General features: G+C 37.8%; 1 protein-coding gene across 1 annotated transcript in view; it reads left to right on the top strand.

Annotated features, from left to right (window-relative positions):
• LSM5 (LSM5 homolog, U6 small nuclear RNA associated (S. cerevisiae)) overlaps positions 1 to 3,596 on the top strand; it is a 23,954-nt gene extending 20,358 nt beyond the window's left edge. Inside the window, exons 2-5 of the mRNA XM_009332397.1 lie at positions 374 to 469; positions 702 to 729; positions 1,382 to 1,454; positions 3,270 to 3,596. Coding sequence (XP_009330672.1) covers positions 374 to 469; positions 702 to 729; positions 1,382 to 1,454; positions 3,270 to 3,302 — 230 coding nt within the window. The 3' untranslated portion in view covers positions 3,303 to 3,596. The remainder of the gene's footprint in view (positions 1 to 373; positions 470 to 701; positions 730 to 1,381; positions 1,455 to 3,269) is intronic.
• The last annotated feature ends 6,560 nt before the right edge of the window (positions 3,597 to 10,156 follow it).

Raw genomic sequence — 10,156 nt, 5'->3', positions numbered from 1 at the left:
AGGTGGCTGTGGGCCGTGGTTTGGGTGCGGAGCAAAGACCGTCTGGGGGTGAGCGTTGGTGCTCGGCCATCGCGCGGTAATTAACTGCACACCGGCGACACTAAGGTGTTCTCACTGGAGGGGACGCGTTCCGGCAGCGTTCCAGCCTGTTGCCTCAGGAACTTGTTCATGTACTAGCAGCAGTAAAGTGTGCAGGGACGCTTTTTTAAAAATATTTTTTTTTCTGTCCTTTTTTAATTACTTTTGCGTTTTTTTACCGGTGTCTGTGGCAATTACTTTTTTGCCATCACAGTGTCAGGGTTTTTGTTCTAAGAAATGTATGTTCTATAAAATAATATCTTGTGCCTTTCAATTTTGTTGTTTTTATTTACAGAACTCGTGGACAAATGCATAGGTTCACGCATTCATATTGTGATGAAGAGTGATAAAGAAATTGTTGGAACGCTTCTAGGATTTGATGACTTTGTCAGTATCCTTTGATGGAAGTGTTTAACGCCGTCCACTTTATGCTTTGGCTCGATTCATTTATTGCTTTTGAGAGGTTTGAGTTCACTAGATAGAAGCCTTTGTATGGATTAATTGTATTATTCTGATATTTTTATTTTACAGATAAAATCACAATTCAGTATAAAATGAAAATACCTTTAAATATTTTGATTTAAAAATTCTGGGCCTTATTTTCCTTGAAACTGGATTTTCAGATATGGTGTTAGAAGACGTTACAGAATTGTAAGTATTATTTCTGCCTCTTGTTGCTATTTAAGTTTTGGTTTCCTGAGGGAAAACATTGTGTAAGATCTGTAAACCAAGTGTTTTTATATTTTTGGAATACTTGCTAGCTGAATAGCTTATACCTTGGAGTTAAACTATAGAGGGTGATCTATTCAGGACAGCCATGTCATAGGGTAGCAGTTGCATGATTTATACCTGTAATCAGATTCCTAATTTGTAGCCTTAATTTTGCATGGGTTGTGTGTTGAACTTTCCAGTCACTTGTTTGCTTTTACATTTCCTTAAGGTCTAGGCAAAGATTTAAAAAGTTAGCAGACTTAAGGATAAGTATTTTTTACTTTGTCATGCCATGTTGCTATTTGAAACCTATTTTGAGTATTGGTGGTATTCAAGAAATTGCCAGGATTTAGAGGGTATATCTGTATCTTTATGTACTGAGCAGAAAAGTACAATGGATCTTTTTAGTTGCCGGGTAGCTTTCTTTACCCAGGTGGTCAATTTATCAAGATTACGCTACAGTGTGGCTAATTATTTGTTAGTTCCAACAAATGTCATCTTAATACAGTGATTTATGTCGGTTCTGTAATCAAAACTGTAATCATTGTCCCTAGTTATGTGTTCTTACTTACTTTTTCTAATGCTACTTCAGTGAGATTACACCTGAGGGCAGAAGAATCACAAAGCTAGACCAGATTTTGCTAAATGGAAATAACATAACAATGGTAAGTCATCATTGTTAAAAGGCTGCGTGCATTTATTTTCTGTGCCTGTAAATCGATCAGTAATTGAGTTCAACTATTTCAAGCTGAGCTTTCCAGACAGTTCCATTACATAAGCTACTTTCAAGTAGCTCCTGGGTCATGTGTGTGTATGAATGATGCTGGAAAAGTGATCTTATTGCCTTACTCGGTACAGTTACCCAGTACATGTTACAGTTTAAAAGAAAAGCATGAAAAGAGCCTGGGCCTAATTTTATTTTGGTGAATGCTTTTCTGGTCTTCAGGTGTGCAAGGGAATCACTGGCTTTGTTGCCCACTCTGTAGGCTGGTTCATACAGTGGCTTTTAACTCATGAGTGTTTGCTTGCATAAGTATGTAGGGTGGGATACATCTATATTTCATCCATTATCGTATGTATAGATGTGTTTTGCAGCAGTTTGGATGCTTACGAGCTCGTCAAGTCATTTGGTGGTTATGATACCATGTGATGCCCAGAGAGCTGTACCTTTACGTGCTCTGAAAAAAAATCTAGAGGTCTGTTGGGTTATACCAAATAAAAGCGCTATGATTTTCAGTTTATCATATGCTGATGTGTGTAGATCAGTACCGAAACAGTAATTAAATACTGTGATTACACATCCCTAAGCTGAATTCTGCAACTTCCTAAATACCACAAAAGCAGACCCACAGTAGTTTTTTGCTTGTCTGCATAGATGGCTACAAAATCTGGGCTTCCTATATAAGGGCATTCCTAATTTTGTGGGAAGAGAAGAGGAAGACTGACTTACACTCAAGTCGGCTCTGTGTGAATGAGGAATAATCTCCAGTTTGATGTCTTACCTACCTTGCACCTCTTCACTGTGTGTCTGAGCAAGCGCCATCTTGACTTTATTTCGAAGCCTTTTTGTATTTTGGTTATTGTTCTGCATCCTTAAAGGATAGTGCATGTTCTGGCTTCTCGTATGGGGTAAAATTACTACCATCCAGTTAAGCTGGTGGTGTACTGCTCTTGAAGCAGAAGCTGGTGATTCTTAGAGCGCAAATTTTCAGCAAGACATAGACAGGTTTCTGTATTAGATCTTGTGTCTTTTGGGGACACATCTTCCCACATCAGGAAGACTATGCTTTAGACTTTTCCTTACTTCAGTTCCAAAAGCAGCGAAGCTCTTTGTCTTTAGAAATGCTCAGCTAATTATTAAGAGTATATCAGTAAAAGGAACGGTTATCCTCTTCTTCTTTTCCTTTGTTCATGTTCTTCTGTTTGTATTTCTTTTTCTATTGTTCAGTTCTTTACTCTCTTCACAGGAAAATGCTATGCTGACTTGCTCCCTGCTGCCTGTAGAAGGCTTCAGGCTCTTTAATAGCTTGTGGGCTCTGCTTAGCAATAGAAGTTGGGAAGAGGAAACCAACTTCCCAGTATAGTGACAATCTGGGGAAGAATCAGTGACTGGAGAAATGCTTCATGAAAGGCAGCATGTTCTTTGTTGTTTTAAAAATGAGCTGTAGTATTTCTAGACAGAATCATCTCCTTGAAGTGAATAACACAGACAAAGACAAAAAGCAAAATGTGTGTTATCTAGGAACTCCTTCCTGTTTTGTTAAACATTCTTCATATTTTTGAGATTTTTTGGCATGTGCTTCTCTGGCAGTAACTGACTTCCTCTGTTGGGAGAGGAAGACAATACTGAATCTAAAAACTTTTGTGGTCTACCATGAAGTTTCCATCTGCTAAAATGTTGTAAAGCAAGAACTGTCACGTACGGGTTTGTAGAACTCGAATCTATGCCACTAACACAAAATTGTCTTATTCTTTTATAGCTGGTTCCTGGAGGAGAAGGACCTGAAGTATAAATTGCTACAGTTGTCATCTATGAAGATATGTTACATGTATATATATAAAATCTAAATAGAGCTTTTGGAGTATGGGTGTGGGTGGGTTTTGGTGTGGGTTGTTTGTTTGTTTTGAGTTTGGGGGGTTTTTTTTGTTTACACACCCTTGCAGTTGACATCATTTGATAAAAGACAAGGATTTCCTGTTCAGGAAAGGTGCATTGCTAATGATAATGCTGACTTTGTAAGTTGAAATCATGACTTTCTTGTAAAGATACTCTAATCTGTTCTGAATAAAAGGCTTTCTTTTTGTTAGTTATTGTGTTCTGTTATGTAAGTGCGCAAGTTACAGATAGTCTTATAACTGACTGATGGAATGGAAAAATAGTAGTTATGTTTCAGTTGCTGTCAGTCTTCAGTTTTTCTACATTCGTTGCATATGTTTATGGCCCGAGTCTACATAAACACAAGTCATGAGCCGATGTTGCTATTCTTTGGAATAGAGGCAGATACTAAGCCAGATCATTCATTTAAACACGGCTTCAGGCTGTGTCACCAGAAACCACGTGTTAAGAGTGCTATGGAATTCTGAAAGCTCTTCAAAGCGGATGCGTCTGTTTGATGCTCAGCAGCCTTTGGTTCTGCTGGCCTTGAGGTTCAGCTCTCTTGGACTTCTTTTGCTTGGTAGATGTTCTTTCTTATAATAAAGACACTGTAATGGTATTTGGCAAGCGAGGACAGACAGACCAGACCTAGTTCATGTTTAGAGGGTACCAAAAAAAAAAAAAAGCTGGTGTTAAAACTTCTCATTCATGTCAGTGGTGACTCTGCTTTCACCACTAAGCGGTGCTGTGTATACTTAATTTAATTGGGAGCTGCCCATGCCTGCTTGTGTAGTTCAGAGTAGTTATTTTAGAGTAAACGTTCTTTTGGCTGCATCTGTTCTCCTGTGATGTAAAAACTTGACAGATATTGGGAGCAACTACTATTTTAGGAGAATTTCTATGAAGTAATGAATTGCTGTTTTTATTTTGTCATGATGGACAAAAAATAACTGATTCTAAATCATGTCCACCGCAGCTTATGCTTCCATAATACACTACTCAACTGATTTCTATGTGTAAATGTCTTTGGAGAGGAATCACAGGTGCCTGCTATTACTGTAGACAAGCAGGGTACAGTATGGGCTCACAGAGACAGGACACGCTTTGCCTTCCCGTCACCAGCAGAAGAAAGAAGAGTTGAAGAAGGGGGCTCAGGAGCAAGAAGTTGCGGTACTAGATCCTTTTGCCTTGCTTTATCTGACAGAAAAGCTGCCTTCTCCTAGCTGGATCTTAGCTCGAAATACAGTGAGAACTTCTTGCTTTAGTCTATTAAAGCGAAAAGAGACTCCCTCCTCTCTCCCAGGGAGTGTGCTACTTTTGACTCACTTGTTCTGAATGTGTGATCTGCAATTGTAACGTTTAGATTGCACGGTGACAGTCTGTACTGTTGACTCCCTGAATGGTTTTTCATTTCTGTCCCCATTTCCTTCTCCAGCTTTTTTTAATAAATCAATTTAAAAAAAAAATCTTTTTTTTTTTTAACTTACACTTGATTGGAACATTATCTGTCGGTTTTGGCCCCAAACACTTTATTTCCTAGAAATAAGTTGAGTCTTTTCATCAGAACACTTGAAAGATTTCTAGCCAGTGTTGTACTGTTGTGTTGGGGTTTTCTTGAATGAGATTCTATACATGTTCCAGTCTGTGCACTTAATTTCTACTTCACTCAGTATTTTGAAAACAGTCTTAAACTGAAGAGGGGTTTCATGCTTGGGAGATAAAAAGAGGAGATCTTGACTCAAAAGCAACTTTTCAAAGGGAAAGGTAAACTATTTTGTTTCTTTTGGGATTTTTATTCTGATGGCACAATCATCTTGTTCTCTCAGGATTTTGTTATCCCTGGGAAAAAAACTTGGTATTGCCTCACTTCCTCCTTCTCTGGTGGTTGTTTTTTTTTTCACTCCCTCCAGAGGAAGTGCTAAGACTGTTACCTTTTCGGAAGACATTTTAATTCATGACTCAGAGGTCTGCAGGCATCACTCTAAAGACAATTTCTGTGTGTCCAAATGCTGTTAATCCTTTATAATATGAAAGGAAAGATTTTCAACTTTCAGCTGAGAATACAAAGTATTCCAGACAGGTCTGGTTTGCTTTGCATTCGATATTCCTGTAGCCTGTTGCTTTGGAAGTGCAGGTAATAAGCTTTTCAATTGAATAAGACAGTGGTGGTGTGTTTTGGTTTTTCTCCCCTAGAAATCTAGTGCTTAATCATGGGGCACTGTCCTGTAGAAGCTGTGGACACTGTGGTGTTCTCCAGAATGCTACTTAGGGTGCCACTACAAGTAGGTGATTTAAAAATAATAACCTTAGGCTTTAAAAATATGTATAAGTTAATGATGCTTAACGGTTAGAGCAGGGTAGTCATCAGGTTAAAACAACTTCATGCTTATGACATGCACAGTGATGGTTCCTTTCATTTTTCTGGTTTTTTTTTTTTTTTCTTCTTTAAGATGGCACTGGTTGCGGTGATCTTTAGTTTTACTACACGGCTAACTGTCTTAGTATGGACATGATTCCTTTCTGCCTACTATTTCAGTTTACTTGCAGACATAGTAAAGATAGCTGTTTGGAGTTGTGAAGTATAGAGATATATATGTGTGTGAGTATGAAAATAGTAAGACCTAAAGTGCCCTCCCCACATCCTTAGTTTTTGCTGACCTGTATTTCAGTGTTATCAAGATTTTAAAGTGACCTGAGTATTGCTGTTAGAAATGTTTCCATGTTTGTCTATTCTGATGACATAAAAAAGGAAAGCAAAGCACTAAATGTTTTGTGGCTTGCCCTATAACTATATAGGCTTTCCCTGTCTAATACCTATTCCCTTTTTCAGGATTCACTGTATTTTTTTTTACCATAGGAAATGGAAAGAGATTTCTGGCTTACTTTTGGCTTTTAGTAGATGTTTTATCCTTGGGGGTTGCCCAGCAATTAATTCATAGAGTTTGAAATTCAATTGAAGGATATTTTGCATGCCTGTGTTCAAATATTGATGCTAACAAGCCATCATACAGTTCACGTGCATAGCTTTATGGATACTTAAAGATAGGCAATAGTCTTATTTTTTTAACAGTGCTTAATCTCTTTCTCTTTGGCAAGAACAAGCAAGTCTTGTAAGTACTTGCAGCTTTTCTCTGTCATCGGACTTTAAAAAGGGGAAAACCTTTATCAAGTACACAGTTAGAATGGTGATTTTTAAAATACTAAGTCGCATAACAGCCTCAGGAGGAACATGTGTGACTGGGAGTAAGAGTCTGTGGTGCAGCATTACTAACATTTGCTAAAAAAAGTTTCGAAGAATGAAGCATTTGCTTTATGAAGGATGCTTGAGGACAATTTCTGATGCTGCTAGAGTTTATTGAAAAATTTGCACTGGTTTCAGTGGTTATGCAGGTTTGATTTCTGCTCATGCATTAAATCTGCAAAGAACAGAAACCTGCATTTGAAGGAGGATTTTGTATGAAGGGTAATCAAACCAGTAACCTACTTCAAGAATTATTTTAAAATATTTGGAGCATGGGTTAAAAGGCAAATAAATAAAGCTTATCATATGCTCCTACATCAGCTGTGACTATTGAAACAGTCAGCAGCCTACCTCAGAACTTTCTCACGTCCAGCTGAAACGTGTAAGTTGTAAGACTTCATGGCCATGAGCTGACAGGCCATGGTTCTCTCAAAGCACAAAGTGCTGTAAGTTGCATTTCTTGCATGGCAGTGACTCTTTTCAACATTAGTAACTATACAACAGGGTAAAAGACAAACTTAGTGAATGATATGTGTCGTTATCAAAATGGCTGTTTGCATTTCCACATGATGCAGATCCTTTCTATAGTGGTAGTGTTGGCACATGTCTTAGAATTTGGCTGATCCTCTCTTGAACTCATTTAAACTTTTGGCCTTCGCTACATCCCTGACAATATGTTTCACAATGGGAAAATTATTTCCTTTAGAAAACATAAAAGAAGAAGAATGGATGGAGGAAGTGGGGATAGAAAGTCTGTTGTCTGCCAGTGTTGTGGGCTGCTCACTCATTTTTTCCGTAGAACTCGTGTTGTTTTTTTATTTTTCTACCTTAGCCTATCCTCTGCACCTTTGCTCACTCCTGAAGTTTGTCTGTCGTTTCCTACATTAGTAGGTAAATGTATCTATTTTATTTTATAGAGCTTTGATAATTTTTAAATAGTGTTTAATAGCCTTTGATAGTCTTTAAATTATACAAGTAATTTAAATGTTGGAACAAATGTATTTGCTTATTAATTTTTGTGAGGCTATGAAAATCTTATAAATAAGTTGCCCCTTTTTGAAGTAAAATAAAAATTAATGTTAAGTGAGATATATTGAAAGTAAATGTTAGGGTCCTACTACTGCTCAATGTCGAGAGATCATGGGAAATACGGAGAATTTGTATTAAAAATTATGGACGTTTTTCAAGGTATCTTTCCAGGTCTGAGGCACACTGGAAGATTTCTTTCGTATGGTGGTGTGTTTGGTTTCATTGACTTCAGTAGAATACATTGACTTAAACTAGCTGAGAATCTGATGATAAGATTTTATACTCTACCTAATGTAGTGTTGTGATGACTTGTCATCTGAAATCAAAATTGTATTTGATCATCTTAACAGGAGGCTGGATCTTTGATCTGGGAATTATACTGACAGTGACGTTACAGAATCCGTGCTCATGACTTCACTGGTTTCTTGCAGCCCCTCAAGTTCATTAAGGGCAATAAAGACCCATTCTTTTTTGTTATGGTGCTGTCATCAGTGACGGAAGTATTATGTTGTCAGTCGTAAGGCACGTGGTTTAACTGCTGTTGGATTCTGCTTTGACGCCTGAAAAACCTGTTGATTTAAATGGGTTTGCACAGCTTATGCGAATGATGTGGCTGGAATGAAACAGGATCTTGTGTAGTCTGATGCAAGGAGTGTATATGGTCATGGTTTGTAGCTGGGTGGGAGGGATTGGTTAAAGTTAATTCTTATTTGCACAATTTAATATCTTAAGTATGAGTGAATAGTATAATTGGAACAGTTTCATTTTTAGAAGAGGAAATTTATAGATCAGTTTTATCCTGTGTTAGAATTAAGATACATATTTACTGGAGACAATGAGTCTAGCCCAAACACTGAAACACCTCAGTTTTGGGTACACTGTTAGAACTTTCATAAAATTTTCAAATCATAACGGTCTGTCAGTTTATGCTTGTTGAGTCTGAGACATTGCATGATGCCCTATGAAAAGGCAAATATTGCTAATAATTGGTATTCGGTTTGTAGACTATGCCTTTTGTATGCTCTAAAGTCACATATAAATGACTTTCATTGTTGCCTTTTTATTTATAACAGTTCTGTTCATCAAACCATATAAGCACATACCTAAATTCCACTAAATTCAGTGTTAAACTTCCTGAATGGCTATAACGTGTTGTGTTGCTGTAAACTGTTTGGGCTGATAAACCTAAGCGGTCAGCTTTGTATTCCTACATGTATGTGTGATTAATATGCAATAGCTCAGAACAAGTTACCAGGCAACTGCATGCTCTGGCTACGTAGGAGGCACAAAGCACCTGGCCAGTTCCTTTTAATCAGTGGAAAAGTACAGATTCTCCTGTGACCTCGGTCACTCTGTCTAACATATAGATAAGAGTATTTTTATACTCCTCTCACAGTGGGAGAAACACTGTGTGTGTTTCTGCAGTGTGCGAGAATCACCAAGATTCTTTTATTTCTAAAACACTTGGAAAAACCCAAAACAAAATGTAATTTTAAAACTGATTTAATCCAAGGCTGACTTCAGGATTCTCGTTCTCACAGGTTGTTTTACAACTGTATAACCTTGTAAGCTGTACTGAGAATGACTGTCTTGTATGTGACATTTAAAAGTTTCATTTTTGGTGTTCTACACACTTCTGCTGATCGTAATGCCTTTGTTTGCTAATGGCAACTGGCAACAGAAGATGCATATTGGCTTCAAGGCACTGTGGAACAGAAAAGGTAGTTTGCCAATGTTCTAACTGCTGTTGCAGACATTGTTTCAGTGGATTGCAAGTAACACGTTCCAAGTACCTTTTCCTACCATTGCTGCATTATTTTTTTTTTAATCTGGAAGAATGTTTCTGTACTTCCCTTCCCCATAGATGCACCATGTTGATCTAGGTTGCATGCTACTGCAGAGTCCTCAGTCTACCAGTTACACGTTACTCCTTTCAGTTCTTGTGTATTTATGAATGTGTATCTACCTACGTACCTACTGAACTGGAACTTTTATTCAGACTAATATGCAACTGCTACAGAAGTCAGCTATTTTGCTAGTTATGGTGTTTGCCCCCAGTCAGTTGTTTTACTGTCTAATAAGTACCACAGAGAAGGGGAATGTCAGAAAATAGATGAGTTAGGCTTTATTTTAGAAAGGGTTTTCGTAAGATTTAAGAGAACACAGTTTTTGGAGTAGGGATTTACATACTGCTTGCAGTGATGTGTTGGGCTAATGTTTTGCAAGAAACTGAGGCGTTTAACTTTCAAATGCTGTTTATGTAAACTGGCTTACCTGTGAGTAATCTCCTTCAGCTGGGTGTAACAAAGAAATAAACTTGCATATGCAGGCATGTGCATATGCATACATAATTGTAGGAGCACAACTGGGGATGATGCTTGTGTTTGGTGACCATAGAAATACACAGAGGGGCAGCAATGAGGAAAGAAGAACCTTTGAAGATGGTCTAGTGTTGCTCCCGTTCTAAAGGTGAATGATCAACTTTCTGTATCATTCTTGAC

The sequence above is a fragment of the Pygoscelis adeliae genome, unplaced genomic scaffold (genome assembly GCF_000699105.1).
Source record: "Pygoscelis adeliae isolate BGI_AS28 unplaced genomic scaffold, ASM69910v1 Scaffold58, whole genome shotgun sequence".
Lineage (NCBI taxonomy): Eukaryota > Metazoa > Chordata > Aves > Sphenisciformes > Spheniscidae > Pygoscelis > Pygoscelis adeliae.
This window is presented reverse-complemented; position numbering and strand designations above follow the sequence as displayed.